Source organism: Nannospalax galili, unplaced genomic scaffold, assembly GCF_000622305.1.
Source record: "Nannospalax galili isolate Female #2095 unplaced genomic scaffold, S.galili_v1.0 scaffold85, whole genome shotgun sequence".
In the NCBI taxonomy this organism is placed as follows: Eukaryota; Metazoa; Chordata; class Mammalia; order Rodentia; family Spalacidae; genus Nannospalax; species Nannospalax galili.
In genome coordinates, this window is record NW_008358866.1 from 7071508 (window position 1) to 7093964 (window position 22457).

At 37.9% G+C, this 22457-nt stretch overlaps 1 protein-coding gene across 7 annotated transcripts in view; it reads left to right on the top strand.

Moving 5' to 3' along the window:
* Cdk14 (cyclin dependent kinase 14) overlaps positions 1-22457 on the top strand; it is a 633917-nt gene that overhangs the window by 183295 nt on the left and 428165 nt on the right. For all 7 annotated transcript variants that reach the window (XR_003847675.1, XR_003847674.1, XM_008822523.2 and 4 more), the window contains one exon: positions 11418-11497. Coding sequence is in view for 5 of the 7 variants with exons in the window: in XM_008822523.2 (XP_008820745.1) it covers positions 11418-11497 (80 nt within the window). In the remaining 2 variants the exon portion in view is untranslated. The remainder of the gene's footprint in view (positions 1-11417; positions 11498-22457) is intronic.

A 22457-nucleotide genomic window follows, 5' to 3' on the forward strand; every position in this document is an offset into this window, starting at 1 on the left:
TGAATGGGAGTATAGGGGAAAGCGATAATAGCAACAAGAAGTATATCCAATTCTGTGGGGGGGGGGGAATCCTTTTCCATGGGGTAAAGAAAGCTGCTGAGTATAGAAATCCATTTCAAGTGGCAACTTGACCTCAAAAGGAGAAAATATGATTTCTCTAAAAGTGTAAAACACAGTGCTTTCAAAGCCCTCGGTGGCATGTTTCTCTAGACAGGTGTGCGTGAAAATGCGAAGAAGGAAAAACAAAAATCCCATTGTGGCAGCATTTTGTGTACTTGGTGGTTCTTCGTCTTCACCTCATCTCTTCATTCCAGTTTTTAGTGCATGTGGGTCCATGTATGTTGCATTTTTATGAATATAAGTTGTCTATGTATAGAACTAATTAACACAGTGTTTCAAATCTCACTCTGTGTGAAACTGTATATCTTTCTGATTTACCTTCTACTTATTTCTGATGAAACCATCCCATATCCTCAGTCATCCTGGCCTTCTCATGTCATTTCAGAGGTGTCATCAGCCACCTTTACATCTCTTGGTATCCTGGGCCTCTTCATGCTTTGCCTTCTCTTGATATCTCACCGTTCCTCCATTCCCGAGCCTTGATAAGTTTGTTTTACTTGCCTTTTGAATGTTACTTTTGTCCTTCAGGTGTTTCAGTTGCTGGATACTATCTTACCTCCTCTACCAACCTGTAATCTCCTCAAGAGTTGTATGTAGGTTGCTTTCTGATCTCCCAAGAGGGGTTTCTTGCATCTAGGAGGTATTTGTCTTCAGAGTCCTCAGAAATATATAATCCATCCTAATAGGCAGAAAGTCAGTGTGTCATGGTGGATGATGAGAGTCTTTTGGATCTCAACCAGACCAGATGCCCCCAGATACCCCAGTTAGAGATGCGGGAAGTTCCTGGATGAGCTCAGGCCTCAAGTCCACCCTAGAAGATGCTGCTGGCATAGAAAGGTGACAAAACCAGATGCACTTGCCTTCTCTTTTGCTTATATCTTTGGTATCAAGGAGAGTTAGCCTCAGGCTCCAATTTGTAAAACAAACATGGAAGTGAATTGCATTATCAGATAGCACCATGATTCTCTAAGGAGTTTTGTTTTCACCCTGGGATGATTTTCTGTGGAGTTTTAAAGAAAGTTTGGACTTGAAATTGTTCCATCACTGTCAGTTTTCTTGGGAAACTATGAACAATGAGAAGATACTAGCAGCCTTGAAGTATCCAAATGCTCAAAATAATGAATTCTGTAAAGCAGAGCAGGGGGTGTTGGTACGACTTTCCCCTGCATGTACCTCATGTTCCCGCTCCTCCAACACGTGCTTAGAACAAAATATTGTTTGATGATTTTTGAGCAGTTAGAACGTACGAAAGAGGTTAGGAGTTTAAAAAGTGATGTTTTATCCAAATAACTTAATTTCTCTACTTAAAGTATTAAACTAGTTGTGTAGCACTAGTGAACTATTTTAAGTAGTAAGTATACTTGCTTATAAATGTTAATAAATATTTTGGATTATGTAGTAGTAGATAAGACGGTTACAGGAAGTTGGATCTGCTGTTAAAGGGTGATTGAAACAGGCAGTATAACTTACTGAAAGGCAGTAGATATTCTAGTATGTGCTATATTTTAGTGCCTTTTTACACAGTGAGCATTTGGCTCATTTGTTCTCCCCGAAGCCCTAACTGCATTCATGAAATGGTGACAGGCTCGAATGGTCCAGGACAGTCCAGTGGTAGAGTAGAATGCCAGTGCAGCACAGCTAAGAACTGAGGCCTGGCATGAATAAGGCCTGGTCAGGAGAATGAACATCAAGATGATTGAGGGAGTCTTAGAGAAAGAGAAAAGATGACCAATGAAGCCAGAGACCCTGAAGGTAGATGGGGTTGGGGTCCACAGTGCAGGTGCCAGAGGGTATAGTTCTGGGCCTCCTTGTGTTGTGTTTTAATTCCTCTAAGGATGAGGAATACACAGAATAGGATAGGGGGCCAGTGCCTGTCATAAGCTGGGTTGGAATTTAGAGCTGATGGTGGAGCACTTGGTGGCTCCTGACAAGTTGGAGTTTTAGTGGAGATAAATTGTACAGTTTTAAAAGGTGAGAGATGCTATAATTGCAGGGCCCATGAGAAAAAACTCAGGTTATACTTTTTGGCATGATCAATCTGAGTTTGCAGTGTTCTGTAACTGTCACAATTTAATAAATGCTCAGGCCAAGTTCATTTTTCCAGAATGGGATAGGGCAGTATCCTGGTCTACTCAGCACTAATAGACCACATCTGGTAGTTTATGCTCTCTGACAATCACAGCCTAGGAGGGGATGGCCAGTTGAGGTTTAGCAAGAAGCTTGCTGCTGAGACACCGAGGGCACTCAATGCCAGAACATTTTTGAGTGTTTATAGTGACAAGGAGACTTCAGTGTTGAGACCAGGCAAAGGAAGAGAGACAGCGAGAAGCAGCTGTGGGAACCTGAGGGCTCAGCACTGTTTCTCAGCCATGGTTGGACATTAAAATCACTAGGGGAAATTTTGAAAATACAGGTGCTAGGAACCCCTCCTGTCCAACATACACATCAGTTAAATCAGAGATGTGACTAGGCACTGTTGTGGTTTAGCACCTCCGGTGGTTATAATATGTAGCTAGGACTGAGAAACTATACCTTAATCTTCTGCATAGCCTTTTCCTTCTGCATGCCCTACCTTGTGCACAGAGAGGCAACTATAACTGAGCAACACCCAAAACAGCAGCCCCATTCCACTGCTTCCAAGAGACTTTCAGGATGGAATATCTTGTTCACATCACTGTTGACCCTGTATACTACTCAAGACATAACACCCACCAATTATCTACTCTCTCTCAGACATTTTTCCCATCTTCTTTGTGTACCCTCTGTCTTTACCCCATCCTTCAGGCTCTTCCAGATCTAGAACATCATCCTCAGATCAGCATATTCTTGCCTATTCTCTGTTTCTTTCTGAGTATTTTCTTATCTCAAAAAACTGGCTATTTTACGCAGCCCAAGTAAATCACAAATTTATGTCTGGCTTAGGCTTTGTACTGAGATCCAGACCCATAAATATCAGTGTCGGTTACATCTCCGTTTGTGTTTTCAGCCCAGCATCTTACCAAACATAATTCTTGGAACTCATCTCAATCTCCAAATGTGCTAAAATGCTGAAATCAGGAAATTGGGAGTTATACCTTATAATTCCCCAACACTTAGTCTAGTTCCTCATGACACCATAATAGTTTTGTCTTCAGAATATTATTTTCTTTTCCCCATTGCTCTTGCCAATACCCTGGTATGAGTGCCAGCATCTTTCAGTTGGATCACCACTTCAGCCTCCTGACCACCCACCCTTGTGGGAGATTATTGGAGTATAGACAATTTACCAGTGGCTACACCATTGAAGAAAATGAATCACTCCCTTCCTCCAGTAGCCAGTATCTGCTAATGCTCCTCAGGGAGGAATGGAGTTTTATGAGCCTCTCTCATCATGATGAACTGTTGATGGGTTCCATCTTGTGTAGGGGTTTGTACAGATAACCACAGCTGCTGAGTTCATGAGTACAATGGCTTTGTCATGCCCAGAAGACACTGTTTCATAGCATTCTTACCATCATTTGGCCCTTACATTCTTTCTGCCCTTCGTTTTGTGGAAAATATTAATAAAAGTCATAGTTTAATAACCATGAACTTTCACGTAGCTTTAAGCATTGTCAGCTCCCATGTCTGATATTGTTATTTCATTTCTTCTAGTCTTTCAGTTCATTAGTCTTGAGACAAACTCCAAATATAATTATTATTTTGTAGTGTATTAGTTGAAAGATGGGAGCTCTTGTTTTAAAACATGTGGCTATGAGGCTGGAGAGAGGGCTCAGCAGCTAAGAACACTTGCTGCTTTTACAGAGGACCAGAGTTCAGTTCCTAACACCCACATTCAGCCTCTCACAATTGCTTGTTAATCTAGCTCCAGGGGATCCAATACCCCTTTCTAGCCTCTGTGGACACTGAATACATGTGTGCATACATGCACATAGACACACATACATACACGTCAAAATATATAGCTATACTGCGTTAACATGACACAGTTAACATTTTTAATTATTTTTTTATGTGTATGTGTGAATTGCCTGCCTGTAGGGAAGTGTACCTGTGTTTGCAATGCCCGTGGAGGACAGAAGAGGCTGACAGAGCCCCTGAACTAGAACTGGAGTTATGGGCAGTTGTTAGCTGCCATGTGGGTGCTGGGATTTGAACCCAGGTCTTCTGCAGTAACAGCCAGTGTTCTTAACTGCTGAGCCATTTCTCTAGCCCTCCATAATTACAATTTTTAAAAGCTGTGTCTTAATATTATTAAGAGTGCATACAGTGTCACATACCCTTTGTTTGAATCAGATAAAATTGGGTCCACATATTACAGTGCACTGCACTTAGCACACACTTTTCTTCTTTAATCTGTGGACTCTTTCTCCTTTTTTTCTTTATTTGTTGAGATTCATTCCTCCTACAAAGTGTCTTCTGTTCTGGATTTTTGCAGTTGTAACTCAATGGCATTATTTAACTTGTTTATTATCTCCTGTAAGTAAGCACTTAAATTGAGGTGTGTCAGATTTGGGTTGGACTTATTCTGTGCAGTGGTATGAAAGCTTCCACCACGAGGCAGATACAACCTGGCAGCATCTTTATGTGATTTTGGCAACACTTTGTAACCAATTAAATGACCATAATTAGCAAAATGAAGATAATCATATTCTATCATCTCTTCATCATTTGTTACATCTCATGTATCCTTCCAGTGAAACCCCGCTAGCAACTATTTGGTCACATCTACGTACACAGTATTGAAAGAATATGAAAGTGGCTTAATGCAACATCTTTATTTAACAGCTTTAAGCTAAGGGGACGGCTCCAGAGACATCCCCATATGACCAATTAGTTTTCTTTCTTAATTTCATTATAGTCTTATGGGTATAAACATACTTGGTGTCTTTTAATTGCAGGTATTATTTTACAGATATAGATCAAATTGTTGCATTTGACAAGTTGGAGCTTACAGACGCTTCCATTTGGATTTTAGGTGGTTATGTGCCTTGACTGGACTGTCAGATCCTTAAATGCAGGGATGCATTACTTTATCCCAAGCACAAACTCACAACCTCTCACTTAATATTTGAATAAGGACAGAGTATTAAAACTTCAATTTTAGTGAAGGGTTGTCCTGTAGAAGAGGACTAAGTTTAGTTTTTTTGTGGATTTAGAACACAAAGCAGATAGAACTTAAAGGAAGATTTTTTTCTTTCCTCAACAGCAGAAAGAAAGAAATAATTTGGATTATTGTAGAGTGTTTTGAATTCCATCAAAATCTTCAAGGGATTACTTTGTTTGAGGCAGTGAGAACTCAGAGACTGACAGCCCATGAGGATCTTTTTGTCTATGTGGAAGCCTTGTCACCGAGGTTTCTTCTCTTGCAAGATAACAAGACTCTAAAATTCTTTGCTGACAGATTTTATTTTTAGAAGAATGCAAAGTTGGTCAGTTAAAATTGTGGAAATGTACACAGTTCTGTTTTGTACCACGAACATTATTAATATTCAAAATGTTCAAAACTATAATTTTGTTTACAAAGTATTATGAGTCTGCATATTTGATAAAAATAGAAAATCATGAATTATGCTTTAGTAGCAGTCATTTATTTTTATAGGCAAGAGATGCTGATTGAACATTCCCTTTGCCCATTGCATTGAATCCTCAATAAATGGCCTTTACACTGTTATTTGATTAATCTTAGGTTTCTTTAAAAAGAAATCAATTTAGTGGGGATTAATATGAGTCTTCTATTTCTGTCTATATCATTTTGATAACTATTAGGACAAAGTGCTATTACTGACAGTTTACCTTGAAATTCTAATTACTCAAATTTCTTTCCCCAGAGTAAGGTCTGGTGGTGGTGTTAGGATATGCCAGAGTAGCAATTAAATACTGTTGAGGCCGTTTCTTAGTCACATCTGAATAAAAAATTGTATTTAAATGACAATAGCAAGGCCATGAATGTTTAGTTAAGTTTTGAAATATATTTAATACTAGATACTGAGCATTTTGCACTCATTTTAAAGGATGCTATTAATGAATGAAGCCCAGTTGATACAATTTTCCAAGTATGGGTAATAACTTTGCCCCACACTCATCAACTCTACCCCAGACATGTCCCTTGTTCTGCTGCAGCTTGCTTCTCTCACTCCCTTGGTGGCTCTGCATTGCCTTCTGTTGCCTCTGTGCGGGTACAGCTAGGAACAAGAGCAGTGTACCTGGTTTCTGTGGTATTATTTTTCTTGAGACAAGATCATAATGGATGAGAGAGGAAGAATATATTGAATTTCCCAGCTATATTAAATTTCTTTTAGGTATACTGCTTTAATTTCCTTTATATCCTCCAGAAATAATTTCTTCTAGGTGTTAGCACATGGACACTATTTTCAAAGATGACCTAGATAATGTTTGTAATTTTGTTTTATTGAACTAAGTTATCCTATTAATTTGAGGTAACTAATGCAATAGAAGCCCTGCAGGCTTTCCTTTGAGAATCATTTATCTGTGAGGAAATTCTCTTTGAGCATCATCTTTTTTTTGGGGGGAGGGGGGTCTTTTTGAGACAAGGTTTCCCTGTAGCCTCAGCTGGCCTGGAACTCACTATGTAGACCAGGCTGGCCTCGAACTCACAGAGATCCGCCAGCCTCTGCCTCTCAAGTGCTGGGATTAAAGGCGTGCGCCACCACGCCTGGCAGAGCATCATCATTTGAAACTGGAAAATGTACCCAGAAGAGCATGGGGAGTTTTTCTTTATAGGTTTTGCAGAATTTTGAATAACAAGTGAATGAATGGATGAAATTATGGGTAGGTAATTGACTTTGTTCCAAGCACTTTGGCTTTACTCGCTTGAGAATTTTCTATCTACAAATGTAAAGGGACACATGGAATTGTGGACACAGATTCTGAAGTTAGTCAGTTTTGGATTTGTGGTTGGAACCTGTTTGAAGGTGGGGTCCTACTTCACATGGCTCGGCCTGGCCACCCAGTCTCCTCAGGTCTCTGTGCATGGAGCTGTCCCCTGTTTGTGCAGTTCTGCCTCATACTGCACTTGGAAATTCATCCCTTGTGACAAACAGACTAAAGCAGTGAGTCACTCATCCTCGAACTTAAAGGGTATCCTACAGGGAGGTCATGATGGGAATGGAAGTTGTAGGAGAATCTCTGAAGTAAAATGTCTCTCTGTGGAGCTTAGAGCAACTGGAGGCAAAGTTGGAAATAGCTCTAGTAAGTGTTCTGTGGTGATATTAATACAAGTTAAAGCATGTTTTTCTCACTCTTATTTACCTGAATTAATGTCTCCACTGGCAATCAAACCTTGATTGCCTCTTATTCATTAGCTTTTGATTTAATTAATATGACTTGTTAAAGGGGAAATCATCAATGTTTTCCTGTAAACAGTTCTATTGATTGAATTTGAATTTTGTGCTTATTTAAATCAATGTTTGAATTACATGTTTTGAACCCTCATAAAATAGTTTAAAAGTATAAGATAGAGAATATCACATTTCTTTTGTTTTTCAAAGAATAACATTTATCTTCATTTGATATGCCTAAAAACTGACAATTTATCCATGACTTAGTAGTTTAGAATTTTAAGTCTTTCAGGCCAATCTAAAGTTTTATGAAAAGTTTATACGAAAAGTAGGGCATTAGAAAATTTCCTAATATTATTATTTCTAAAGGTGCCTTTTCCAGTAGTAGAGCCAGTAACTTAACATTTTGGCTAGGCTTTGAAACTGAGGGACTCAGCAGTTGGTGAGTGTCCAGACATGTAGAGAAAAACTAATTAAGAAAGAAGAAAGTCAGTGACTCTCAGGTTAAAGAGCAGTTTGGTGATCAATATGATTCTTAGTGGGAAACCAGTGAAGCAGTTGGAGATGAGGGAGATACTGAATAGTGGTTTGTGCTCAGATTAATAAAAGATGGGGAGTGTTTTCCAATGTGCCTGTTCGGTGTAAAAAGGTTAACAAAATAATCTACAAGTTCTAAAACTTACACAAAATGAAAATTTGCCTCCATATGCATAAAGATGAAAGAGACTGCACTTTTAATCTGAAAAAAGGAAAACAGAGAAATAGTTAAGCCAGACATGAAAAAGGACATTGAAAGCATTACAAAATTTTTGGTGCTTCTGAAATTTTTGGAAATAATAATTTTATACCTTTTTCTATGTTTATTTTGCATAATCAAGGAAGGAAATATCAGTGTATTAACAGCATCAGAATTCATTCAGCAAAACATACTCTGTGCCAGGAAGGTTCTAGATACTGGACACATCAGTTACCAGAACCATCTCTTTGCTCAGGGAGCTTATAATGTAGTAGAATACGTTTTAAGGAAATTTTTAGTTTTATATGACATGCTGTGTAAAATCTTGATGTTAGCAGCTATTGAGATGATTGTAGCTCTAAAAAACTAACACTTGGAGTTTTAGTTCATAGAAATGCAGAATTAGAATTCTATAAATGTGGGTCTTTTTTATAGTTTAGCACATAATTAAATGTTTTCACAGCAGTGTGATACTGATTGGTCTATAAGAGTTCTGGGGGACGGCGAGTCGGGGGGTGTTTCATCTTTTGTTGCAGTTCAGGAGTGAGTGCTAACTCAGAGACTGGGCTGTTTTCAATGTTCTGAAGATCAGTCCTGATTTCTGGTCTGAGAGTGTGTTTTAAGTGCACAGATCTTAGAAGTATGAGGGCCTATATTCCAGAATTCAGTTCCTGGTATATAAAGCTGAATGTTCTCAAGGGAAATGGAAAACTTTGTGGGAAGAAGGTGGTGTGTGTATTTTATGGATGAAGGGGAAAATGTCTGTAAATGAAGGGAAAATTCCAAGGCGTTCCTGGAATCGGTTACTGCCTCCTGTGGGAGCCAGTGATGAGCTCAACTGGGCTGAGGAAAGTCTGTGCAGATGTCAGTACTGACTGCATCCCAGCCTCAAGACCTGCCAAAGGCTTTCCTAGTCCTAAAGGACAATGAAGATCAGGCTCCAACAACAGCTGAACCCCACATGCAGTCATTTTTTTGCTTGCACCTGGGTACCTAGAGCACAAACAGGATTAGAAAAGTCAAGGTAAAGTACTCAGGAGACGAGGCTGCAGAGCAGAAAAGCAGCAGACCTGTCTTTCCAGCTGAAACACAGGGGAAGCAACACAAATTGTAACATCTAGGAGACTGCATACTGAGCAGCCCTGTAACCAGATGTCCTATTCCATTACCATCACCAGTGATAATGGATTTAAAGTGGGCTCATGAGAAATGCCACAAAGTGGCTGGACTGTGTGAATAGGCTGGCCTCTGGATTTCCTTTCTGTGACAGTTTTTGAACAAAGTAAGTCAGTTAGTAGTTTTAAATTTTTATTTATTTTTAAGGACATTATCATTCTTTATTTTAGATTTAGGCACAGGACTCTCAGGGTCACATGTGTGCTACTTTTCTGTTCCTCTGAAGATCTTTTATAAAAAATATATTGTATTTATTATTTTTATTTTATGTGTATGAGTGTATTGCCTGCATGTACGTTAGTGCACCCATGTAGTGCAATGCTGTGGAGGTCAGAAGAGGGCTTTGGATTCCCCTGGAACTGGCGTTAAGGACTGTTCTTAGCCGCCATGTGGGTGCTGGGAATCAAACCCAGGTCCTCTGCAAGAGCAATCAGTGCTCTTAACCGCTGAGCCATCTCTCCAGCCCCTCTCTGAAGATTTTTATAGCAATCAAAATTGCAACAAGAAACCATGTTTGACCTATAAGATTGGCAAAACAAAATATTGATAACAAGGTGATTAAGGGAAAGAATAGAAACTGCCATTGTTTGCTATAGGAAGAGTAAATTGGTATCTGATTTGTAGTATGAATTTTTATTATTCATTAACATAAGAATTAGAATTTCACAAACTTTTGACCTTGCAACTCTAATTTTAGAAATTTGTCATTCAAATTCTTTTTATGGGGTGAAATTGTGTGTGTAAGAATATTTCTTATATTATCATTCATAGTAGCAAAAATTTGGGAGCAAGCTAAATATTTGTCAGTAGAAGACTGGGATAAAAGTAAATATGTTATACTTTTACAGTGTAGCACCTGTGGCCTTCCAAAAACAAGATGCAGTTTTCTGTGTATTTATAAGGAAATCACATAAGTGCTTAAGTAATGAGTATGCAGTATACTCTTTATCACATACTGTTCTTTCTGTATGTGAGTGAGATTATATACTGTGTATGTGTCTATGCATGCATGTGTCAATTTATGTGGGACTTGAATTATATACATATATATGTATATATATATAATATATATTTGCTGTGTATATATACATATATTTACATATATATTATATGCATATATATAGTATTTCTTAGAATGGCTATGGCTTCCTATCCTGTGGTAGGGACAGTAAAGGATAGAGACTTACTATTAATGGTGGTTAATGCTGGTTTCAGGAGTGTGTCAGAATGGTTTACTTTGCATTAAGTATTTTCTTGTACTTTTTACAGTTTTGATATGTGCTTTAAAAATGTTTTAATGAACAAATGAACCTAATAAAGTATGCCAGTAGGCCTAGTAAAAATGGAAAGTAAAGCAATCAAAAAGACCATATAGATCATCACATCTTTCATATTGATAATTGACAGAACTGACTGGCTAAAAAGTTATTTCCATAATATAATCCTACTTTTTATTAGAGCTGACACATATGTTAGAATGTATTTGGAAGAACCACCTGATTTGAATAGATCTTTTGTAATCTTGTAATAGTTAATTCAGCACTTTTTTGATGATATACTGTGATACAACACACAACCAGGTCAAATACAATCTTAGGAGGTCCTTACTGAGAGCCAGGAGAGATGGGAGAATGAGTGTTACTGAGAAAGAAAGGAGAGCAGAGTGTCAGGTGTCTGCCCGTTGGGATTGGATGACCCCATCCAAACCCAAGATAGACATTTCAGTAAAAGAAACAAAGATGCAGTTCTGAGAAACAAAGGAAAAGGAGTTACTTTGACTGCTTGGTTTTTAGTTAATCTGAGAATAATTGTCAAATGATTTTGTTAAATGCTAGCTTCATTCTGGAAGGAAAAGAGTGATCACAGAAAATTCCAGTTAAATCTTGGCCTATGCAAGTGTGAATATTTAAAATATGAATATTTATGATGATGATATGGAATTCCTAGTCTTACTGAAATTAATCTTGCTGTGGCAGTGTAATTGAGTCACTGACATTTTCAATGCAAAATTCCATAAAATAGAAACTTTAGGGAGAATAATTAGAACCATAGCAGGCACATATTTTCACAAATTCACTTTTCATCTGTTCTTTGGTTTCCCACAGAGTAAATGGGAAGCTGGTGGCTTTGAAGGTGATCAGGCTGCAGGAGGAAGAAGGCACACCTTTCACGGCCATTAGGGAAGGTAGGCACTTTTTATTTATCTTTGTTTTTGTATTTGTATGATGCTTGTAAGAGTGTAAGTATTCTACGTCTTAAAACACGTAAAGTTTTAGAGTTATATTGTTGCGTATTTCACTGGATTGTAGTAAATTGAAATTATAAATCAATACCTCCTACAGTCAAGTGATGCTAGATTAGACAGGATCACCTTGCTGCTTTCAGAGAAGTGAGGAAAAAGAACATTAAAGGAGAGGCTGTGCAGGAATCGGAGGAATATTTTTATATCTGATTCTGTTGCAGAACTCCTAAAATACTTCTCCGAGTAATAGTATTCTGTATTCATGACTTTTGTGGGAAATTCTTAAAAATGGAAGTTTTTACTTCCCTTATTGCTCCTTTGAACTTTTTAAAATTTTTTTAAATTTTATTTTATGTGTATGCATGTATTGCCTGCATGCGTGTAAGTGCACCTATGTCTTGCAATGCACGAGGAGGTAAGAAAAGGACTTTAGATCCCCTGAAACTGGAGTTAAGGATGGTTGTTAGCCACCATGTGGATGCTGGATATTGAATGCAGGTCCTCTGCAAGAGCAGTCAGTGCTATTAACCACTGAGCCATCTCTCCAGCCCTCCTTTGAATTTCTTATTTCCTGATTCCTATGTTCTTAGCCTTTACTTTGTATTGGCTGGCTTATTAATATGCGTTTACCCTTATGTATTGGGATTGTTTTTGTTGTAATGTTTCCTCCCACTGTTCTAACTTCTCATAATGTAGCTATATTTTTTAGATAAGACTGTAGATTAAATATTTTTTGATTTATTTATTTTTATTTTCATGTGTATGAGTGTTTTGGGTACGTGTGTAAGTGCACCTGTGTATGCCACCCCATGGAGGGGAGGTCAAAAGTGGGAGTGAACTGGGGTTATGAGTGGTTGTTAGCTGCCCTGTGGGTTCTGGAAACCAAACCTTGGTCCTCTGGAAGAGCAGCCAGTACTCTTAACCATTGAGCCATCTCTCAGCCCCAAGACTGTAGTTTTATGAAATAAAATGGCTCTATCTTTTCCCTTGTAAATTTATGTTAAGGAAAGTGTCTCTACTAAATGGGAAATCAAATTTCTTGTTCACTGGGATTTTTCAGTTCACTCTCATAATGTAGATTAGTAGCTTCACTTCTCTGTCATTTAAAAAAAATACAAGTTATCTTTACCTAAGAGCTCAGTTTATTCCTTTTTTAATATTTTATTTATTACTTTTATTTTATGTCTATTAGTGTATTGCCTGCATGTGTGTGGGTGCACCCATGTTGTGCAGTGCTGGGGAGGTCAGAAGAGGGCATTAGATTTCCCCGGAACTGGAGTGAAGAACAGTTTGTAGCTTCCATGTGGGTGCTGGGAATCGAATCCAGGTCCTCTGCAAGAGCAGTCAGTGCTCTTAACCTCTGAGCCATCTCTCCAGCCCCAAGCTTAGTTTATTCTTGCATCCAAGGGACCACAGCCACATCTTCTGCTGAAGAAACGATCTAAGTATCAGTGATTTGCAGCCTAGTTTTGTCAGGGTAGTCAAAGATTAAGTGTATTCTGTCACTGGTCTGGCTTGTTTACCACATCTGCCAATGGGATTTATACTAATTCTTAATTTTAAAAAACTCTATTTCCACTTTCTCACCTTATTCTTTTTATTTCATTTAGGTTGGCTTTCTTCATCACCATTTAGCTGAAATTTCTAAGAAAGTTTATCCATCACTTCTTTATTATAAACCAAATATACTCCTGTCTGCATTTGTTTGTTTGCTTGTTCAACATTAAAGCAGTTTTCACATGGTTGAAATACTGTCTTTTGGAATATCTGATACTCTAGGTAGTGGGCTTTTTTCTTCCTTATACTGACTCCTGAAAGTTACAGAGTGTAAGAACAGGAAAGGGCCTTTTCTCTAATATACACTGCTTCCCTGGTGATTCCATTCATTTCACAAGTTTAAATAGCAGCTCTAAGATGGTGACTTTCACACATGTATTTTTTTTTTAAACTATAACCTTGTCTTCATGTCCATTTCGTACATCCATCTGCCTCCCAGGGATTTCCTCTTGAATTCATTAATTTCTAAAAAGAGTAAGATACTACTACTAAATAAGGCTGATGTACAATTTACCTAAAACTTGCATCGTATTATAATTCTGTTGTATCTACTGTATCCCCAGCTGTGGTTTCCCTACAGGAGTAATGGTAACATCCAGTTATCTAAATGTAGCCGCATGTAGTTCTACTGATTACATCTCTAACAGATTGTTGTCTGTCTACAGTATATGAATCTCTCTTTACTCTTATGCCCAGACATCGTCAGTTCTTCCTTAGACCTCTCCCAATTAGCCCTCTACTTCTCTTGCATTCTTACTGTCTCTTCTGTATTCTGAAACTATTGTAATCTTAAACAAAAAAAGCCTAAATCATATTTAATCATGCCCCTTACTTAAAACCTATATCAATACTTTCTGACAGCTTTTCCTTCAACCCTGCCACAGTTACCATCTCAGGGGCTTTGCATGCAAACTTCCATTGGTGAGAATGCTTTTTCTTGCTATTTTTAGATACTAGGTATAAATTCAACTGCCCTTTTCTCAGAGAAATTTCTGATGGCCATCCTATCTTCAGTAGCCTCTAGCTATTGTCTTACCTGTCTTTACTCACCGTGTTACCTGCCTCTCATTTCCATTGTAGTTCTTACTGGAATGTGAAATGGTTTCTTCCTTTCTCTGTTCATATATAATCTTACTGAAGTTAGTGACCTTGTCTGACATTCTCCCCATAACAGCTATTGAGTGACTTACAGAACATCATTAAGCTAGAATCAGTAAATAAGATGGATTATTAGATACAGTGGGTGCTCTGGAGGAATATGTCTTCCAGATGGCAGGCAGAGGATATAGATAATAAGGTGAAGAATAACATACAATGACATATCAATGCAAAACCATTTCTGAAGTATTACAATGTAAATTATCAGGAAATTCCTCCATTTGGTGAAGGGTGCTAAGATGTCAGCTGGACCTTGAACTAGAAATAAAATAAACAGTGAAGACTAGATTGAGAAGTTATATTCTAGAAAACGAACAGAGGGAGAAAGCCTATTGCCTTTGCCAAGTGCAGGGAGTGAGGATGATTTTGATTAGGTGTTCCTAATTAGTGGGCTGGTCATAGGAGATGGGTGGGTTTTTTCCCCACAGGAGGGTTGTTTTGTTTTTACATTTTGAGTTCTTAAGACATCTATATGAAGATATCGTGTTGATGTGGGAGTTGAGCTCATGAGAGTTTAACATAACATATTTAGCAAGGCCTTTAAGAAGCCATACAAGTTTCAGTTTTGTTCAGAGGAGAGATTTATTTGGCTCACAGTTCCAGGAGCTGGGGAGTGTAAAAGTGTGGTCCTGGCATCTGGCAGGATCTTGTTGCTGTGCCTTCCTGATCTGGAGGACAAGAAAGGGCAGAGGAAGAGTGAAAGCAAAAGCAGGAGGCAAGTTTAAGGGTAGTTAGCTAGCTAGCTAGTTACTTAGTTAGTTAGCTAGTTAGTTAGCTAGTTACTTACTTAGTTAGTTATTGAGACAGGGTCTCCCTAAAGTTCCTTCTGTACTGTAACTTGCTATGTAGACCAGGCTGGCCTTGATGTCATAGAGACCTACCTACCTTTCCCTTCTCAGTGCTGGGATTAAAGGTATGTGCCACTGCACCTGGCACAGGTCTAAGGGTTTTCAGGGTGAGAGCTTCCAGTACAGCCCAGAGGTTGCTTCCTTGCCATGGTAGCCTATGTAGATTGGATATTGGAGCATGGAATTCAGGATTTAGAGTCTGTCTTTGCTTTTAATCACTGTACAATAGATAAACCACTTGATTAGTCTTCCAGGGTGCTATGACTGAGTACCTCAGATGGGTTTAAACACTAGAAATTACTGCCTCACAGTTCTGGAGGCCCAAGGTCAAAGATATCAAAACTCTGACAGCTAGGAGGGAAGATCTGTCCTAGGCTTTCTCTTTGGCTTGTAGATGGATGTCTTATACCTGCATCCCTGTGTTCTCATAAGGTCTCCATTCTGCTCCTGTCCATATTCGGTTGTCTTCTTTTGATAAGGACACTGGTTGTTTGGGCTAGAGCCCACCTTAATGCCCTCATTTTAACTTCATCACTTCTGTAAAGATCCTATCTCCAGAGTCACACAGTCTGCTTGGCACTGAAGTACTGAGGTTCAGCATACAAATTTAAGCATGTTTACTTTGTGGGGGAAGGAGAGGGCACACAATTCACCCCATAATACCATTTAGTAATTTGGGCCCTGGTAAATCACTTGCATGAATGGGGCATCAGATATCCTGGAACCACAGTTATAGGTGCGTCAGATATCCTGGAACCACAGTTATAGGTGCTTATGAGCCACCGCATGGGTGCTGGGAAGCAAACCCTGGTCCTCTGCAAGAGCAGTAAGTGCTCTTAATCTCTGAGCTGTCTCTCCAGCTTTCTTGCCCACTTCTTATAAGGACACCAGTCACTGAATTTCAGGCTTACTTTAATCAAGTGTGGTTTTAGCTTAGCTTAGCTAATTATATCTGTAAAGACTATTTGTAAATAAAGTCACATTCTGAAATTTCAGATATGTGAGTTTTGGGGTGATAGTGTTCAACTAGTATAGGTATTTATTCTTGTTACTTTCACAGAGATGTTTGTGGGTAGTAATGGACTGAGACTTGCATTTCTCCTTCAAAAGCTTAGCAGAGAAATATGTTATATGGTGGTTTTGATCACACTTGCCATGATTTTCCTTTTACTGAAATTTATATGTATTAGACAAAGGAAGGAATTCACTAACTTTCTCCAAGGTGACTTGGCTCTTTGTTCTTTTTTAAGAAAAATATGATTGATTTTTCCCTCTATGATTGAATGACTCATGATCTGTGGCTTGTGAGGAGATTAATTGTATCTGTCAGGGCATTGAACGTGATTGAGACATTGTTAGTTAGTCTGAAGTTTGAAGCAGAGAGAATTGATCTCCCAAGGCAACTAAATAGATGTAAAATGATAAAAGTCAATTTCCATAGTTATACAAATTTGATGTTGTGATTTCAGACACATTTACTCAAAAGATAAAATGTTATAAATCTTAATTAGATTCCCAGGCTGCCCACAAGAGCCTTTTTATCTAGCTACGTAGTTGAAGAAATAGATACCTCTACTGGTCAAGTGGAACCAGAAGATATGTAATCATCCTTGATGATAACCTAAATCACATTGTCAAATGTCTGGATGCCAGGGCCCATCATCCTTCTAGTAGAGAGAAAACAGCTACCATTGATGCCCAGGGCTTTCCCTTCTTCCCTCTTCCCTGACCTGAGTGCTCTTGTCAATATCTGTGTTTTGAATTGTTCATCATCTTGTAATGATTTCAAAACTAGTAAGGAGCTTATTAGATAAGTTTTAGCTATCCTTTACTCAGTATTAATACAGTATTTGATCCTATTGCAGGATAAATTTAGGTGTCTTCCACAGGTCTTAATAACCTTAAGGTTCATCAGTTTTGTACTGAGATTAGGTATTTCTGAATTCAGCTGTTTTAGTGACAAGGGTTTTCTAAGCCACTAATTGTTCCATGACTACTTGAAGTACATTAGTCCTACATGAGCTAATTTGGAATCTAAACCACATCCTTAAGAAATTACCTGTCTAGAGGTTTCTCATCTGTAGGTGGCTAGAACCCCAGTTTGACTCTTAGGATAGATTTTAGTCAACAGCATTAGTGCCCACCAAGAGTCAGTTTACTCTTAGTTCAGTCTGAACTCTGAAACCCAACTGCTTATAGTCAGATTTGAATTGCATTCCTACCTGAGTATATGATTTTGAGTAAGCCTTAAATTTTCCATGTTTCATGGAGGGGGAAGGGGCTCATGAACCCCCATCCATATCTGAGGAGCTATTGATAATTGATTGTTTCTAGGGGAAAGGAGAGTCAGTTTTCTTTAATGGTGTGGCTCCTGATAGGTCAGCCACACTCCAGTATTGACCCCACACCCAGGTTTATATGGACAGCACAAATTAGACTTGATAGTTTATTTGAAAAAAAAAATACACACCTATAATGGGGGACAGTGCCTCTCCTAGACAGAGGCTATCAAATTCAAAGTCCAGTGCCAGGAATGGGTTACCTCTTTTGGAGTTGTTGGTCATTAAGGTCCCGTAGACAGCCAAATATTACAAGCTATTGCTGTTGCTCTTGATTAACCTTTAGAACTTGGGAATAAGGTTGTATGTGAAGACACCACAAACTTGAGTCATAGAACATGGAGAAATCAAGCTAGTAAACTTCATCTGTACTGGATAGCTTTCATAGGGCTAGAAGGTTCTTTGTATGCTACTGGGGGAGAAAAGCAATCATCTGTCTAACCCACCTGTGAACTACAATAACATCCAGCCTGGCATGATATGCCCATGGGCCCAATAGTGGCAAAAATGTTCTGAGAATATTCAAGTACTTTCTAACTGGATTTATGACTTTCTCCACAAGATAGAACTCATGCCTGGTACCGTTAATGGGGCCAAGAACCTTTATCTAGATTAGTGCATCTCTCAGTTCTCATCAGAGAAGCTTCTTTTTGCAGTAGATGGCATTTAGCAGAGACTCACAATTTGTTAACATGCAGAGAATAAGAGACTGCATAGTTCTTAGCCCTAAATAGAATATCTATATCGCACCCCCTTCTCCCAAGATTGAGGGATCATCACAGAAGAGGGGGGCTGAAAGATGGTAAGAATCAGAGCCAGTGGATGACTATAGTGAAACGGTTTTCTAAAAGTAACAGAGCAGTTGCACATACTAATTCATAGCAGTTATGACAGCATGTTTAAGACCTGTGCAAGATTAAGCCAGCCAAAAATCCAGTGTCATGAAGTCCCTCTCCTAGCTGAGGAGCTATTGACAGTTGATGGCTGCTGGGAAAGTGCGAGTCAGTTTCTTCAAGGATGCAACTTCTTAGGCTACCCATGTAGATGGCCCTACACTCATGCACAAAGTGTCAGCACTAATTGGACTAAGTTGACTTAAAAATGCATGAAATTGGACGACAATAGTGGTGGGAGGTATAGGGAAGTAATTGGTGGGGAGGGAAAGGAGGGTGGACTTGATGAAAACACATATGCATATATGAAATTCTCAAATAATAAAATTAATAACATAAAAAGAGGACACAAAGTTGGGGCTCCCCCAAACTTTGGGTTGGGTTGGATTTGGGAGGAGTTGGGGATGAATATGATCAAGCTGTATTGTATGAAATTCTTGAAGAATTAATAAAAAGTATTAGATCAAGTTTTTTCCATGTCTGTTTCTTCTTCTATAAATTAGAATGAAAATACTACTACTTTTACTATTCTTGGAAGATATATCCATTAAATATGAATATGGGCCATCAAATAGAGTAGTAAAAATGTTTTGGAAATACATTAATAGGAAGTAAAAAATTCAGGAGATTTGAATGGTGAATGTAAGGAAATCAAAGAAGAATCAAGAAGAGCTTTCTCTTATGTCTTTGAGGGTAAATTATATAATTATGAGGTTATTATTATTTTTTTGGTCATTTTGAGACAGGGTCTCCCTGTAGCCCCAGCTGTCCTGGAACTCACTATGTAAATCAGGCTGGCCTCAAACTCAGAGTGATCTGCTATTTCTGTACTTTCTCTGTCTCATTTTTATGCTTGTCTGTTTTGGTCTATTTCTTGCTAGAAGCATTCTTCAACTACCTGGAGAACTTGACTATCAGCCAAATTTCAGAGTCAGATATGTTGAGTAGAGTCCTTGGGTGCTTGGATAGGGACTGCTGGTTGGTAGATTTCACAGTATGATGGGGATGTTATGCCGTTCTTTTCTTTGGTGGTCATCAGTTGCCAACATGGGGCTCTTTTCTTGGAAGGAGGCTTCAGTTTTCAAAGAGAAGGATAAGTTAATCTCTTGCCTAGAGGGTTTAAGCTTTGCCCACTGTGTGGGGCCTGTTTTGCCTGCATGTATGTAAGTGCACCTGTTTATGCAGTGCCTGTGGATGACAGAAGTGGCATTGGATCCCCTGGAACTACCATTACAGAGGTTGTTAGCTGCTGTGTGAATGCTGGAAACCAAACCCAGGTCCTCTGCAGAAGCAGCTCTTCACCTCTGTGCCATCTCTACAGGCTTTTATTTAGTTTTTCAATACTGTGAAGAAAGTTGATACCATGTTTATTTTACTAATTAAGAAGCTGAGAATCTAGAGATTTTTGTTCAAAAACAAGAGTAAAATGGTAGATAACGAGTTCAGCTTAGATTTTCTGTCTGGTAAAGTATCTGTCACATGGCAGACACTCAAGGAAGGCCGAACCACGAAATGCATGAATGAGTACATGAATACACTCCAGATCTTTCTTTTGATTTTATACTATATTACTATTCAGACAGAAACCTATATGATAAAAGCTATACAGATTGTTGTAAGTTGGTTAAGAGTCAGAGAGAGGAGGCTTGGAAAAACACTGAACCAATCAGAAAGTGTTCAGTTTGTGGAGATTGTGCTTCTAACTGTGTGATCGTGAGCAAATACTTCACACATTGCACCTTCAGTTCCTTCAGTTTGGAAATTAAGTTTGTACTACTTTAAATGCATTGTCTTTGAACAAATACTTCAGGTCAAACCCCCAGTTACAATTCTCTTTGCTTGGGGCTGGAGAGTTGACTCTGTATTTAGGAACACTTGCTGCTCTTATAGAAAACATGAGTTCGGTTTCCAGCACCCACATAGTGGTCATAACCATCTGTAACTCCAGTTCCCGTGGATCCAGCATACTTTTCTGGCTTCCTCAATATTGGGCATGCAGGTGATGCAGCTCTGTCCACGCAGACAAACACTCTTACACATGAAATAAAAAAACAAAAATAATCTCTGAAAAAAATTCTGTTTGCTAGCAAATTGTGTGACAAAGGGCAGTTTATCTCTAAACCTCAATTTCCTCATCTGTAGCTTATTCATGCTTACATATTAATAAAGGATTATTAATTGTTATGAGAAATATATGCGGTAGCATGTTTAAAAGCTTAGTAAGGTAAAAACTTTAAAAGCTCAGGGTGATTTTTATACAATTATGAACACATTCAGATAAGGAATGGTTATATAATTCTAAAATTGTCTTAAATACAAAAATATTAATTTGTATTTCTAGTAGACAAAACAGGATAATATGTAATACAATATTTCACAAATTTAAATAAGCCAGGAAAAGTTATTTAATTAAAAAATTTTAATCTTTAAAATTAATGACAAAAATAAGACAGGATTTTCATAGTTTTAAATTCGCACGCTCTAACAGCTTTCAGCTTTTTATTAATATTAGCTGGCAGATACCCATCAAATTACTCAGACTTACAAAGAGTAACGATTGAAGCAATTTACATAAGGTTACTTAGAATGATAGTCCTAGTCTCATGGAGTTTTGTCTTCAATTTACAAAATTTTGCCTGTCAATTGTAGAATGAAGCAATTCATGTTAATTTTTGCAGTGACAGACATAAAAGATCATTATTGAGGGCTCCAGTGAAATATTTTAGCACAATAAATGTGCATCGCATTACAGCATGTGTGTGAAGAACACTGGTGATGCAATTACAGATTTTCCACCATGTGAAAGATGAAGGCTGCTATTATTTCAGATCAAAAGCTCTGAATACAAAAAATTGTCTAAATCTCCATGGACTTTTTCAGTCCTTACCTTAATACGCTTCTAAACATGCTGTCTTACTTATTTCTCACAACAGTCCAATGTTAATATTGTAAGTTTGAATATTTCTAAGGTGCAGATGAAGAGGTTGAAGCTTAGAGCTAAATAAATTGTTCTTCGTCATATGATTGACTAGGAAGCAGAATTTTAACTCAGTGTTTTAGCTGGTGTTAGTAACGTATTCTTTATTTAGAAGTTTCTTAGCTGATTTAAAAATATTGTGAATTCATAAACTTGTATCATATAAATTTATATTATATAGAAATTGTCATGATAGTTATTAACACAACTACAGATTGCTTTAAAAAGCCATTGGTATGCCTTTATTACTTACTAAGATTTGGGAAACTGTCACGTTGTGCCGCATAAACTTATGCACTGTTTGGTAACTAGAAATAGTCAGAGGATGACAAACTGTGAACAACAAGTCATAGTCAGTATCAGGATCACTGGTGGAATTCAGCGTTTATGTATCATGAAATTCTATATTAAGACAAGATTTCTTATGTGTTTAATGAGCACTCGATGAAGATACCAAACAATGAGACCTTTTAGTGGTCTCCAGACACATCGTTATATTGGAAAGAGGAGAAAGGCATGGGCAAAGCATATTTTTAAAATTTCCCAAATTCTGTCACTGCAAGTAGATCTGTGGACCATGATTAAAAGAAGCACAAAGAAACCCAGAAAGAGCTATCATAGTAAAACTGCATAAAGGAAAGACAGAGAATCTTGAAGTTTAGAAGTGAAGCAATTCATTACAACAGAGAAAAATTGTATTCAAAACCTGACCTTTCATCAAAACCAGCAGATGCAGGAAAGCAATGTACTGACATACTCCAGAAAAACAAAAGAAAAAGAAACAAACAAAAAAACCTGTTAAAATTCTACATCTCACAAAACTATCCTTCAGAAATGAGACCAAATACATTTTCAGATCAGCAAAGCTTGAGAAAAGTAGTTAGGCAGCCTGGATGAAAAATAGCATTACACTCATGTTTTAGAGGGAAAAATAAAAGAATTTTGGCAATGGTAATATGTGAGTAAATATAAGCAATTCATTAAATATATTATCCCTTTTATTTCTTAATCTGTAAAAAGATATTAGATTGCTTAATATAATAACAATATTGGATATGTGATATGTATTGATATAAAATATGTGAGGATAGTAACAAAAGAGGGAAAGAGAAAGTGACTATATTTTACAAA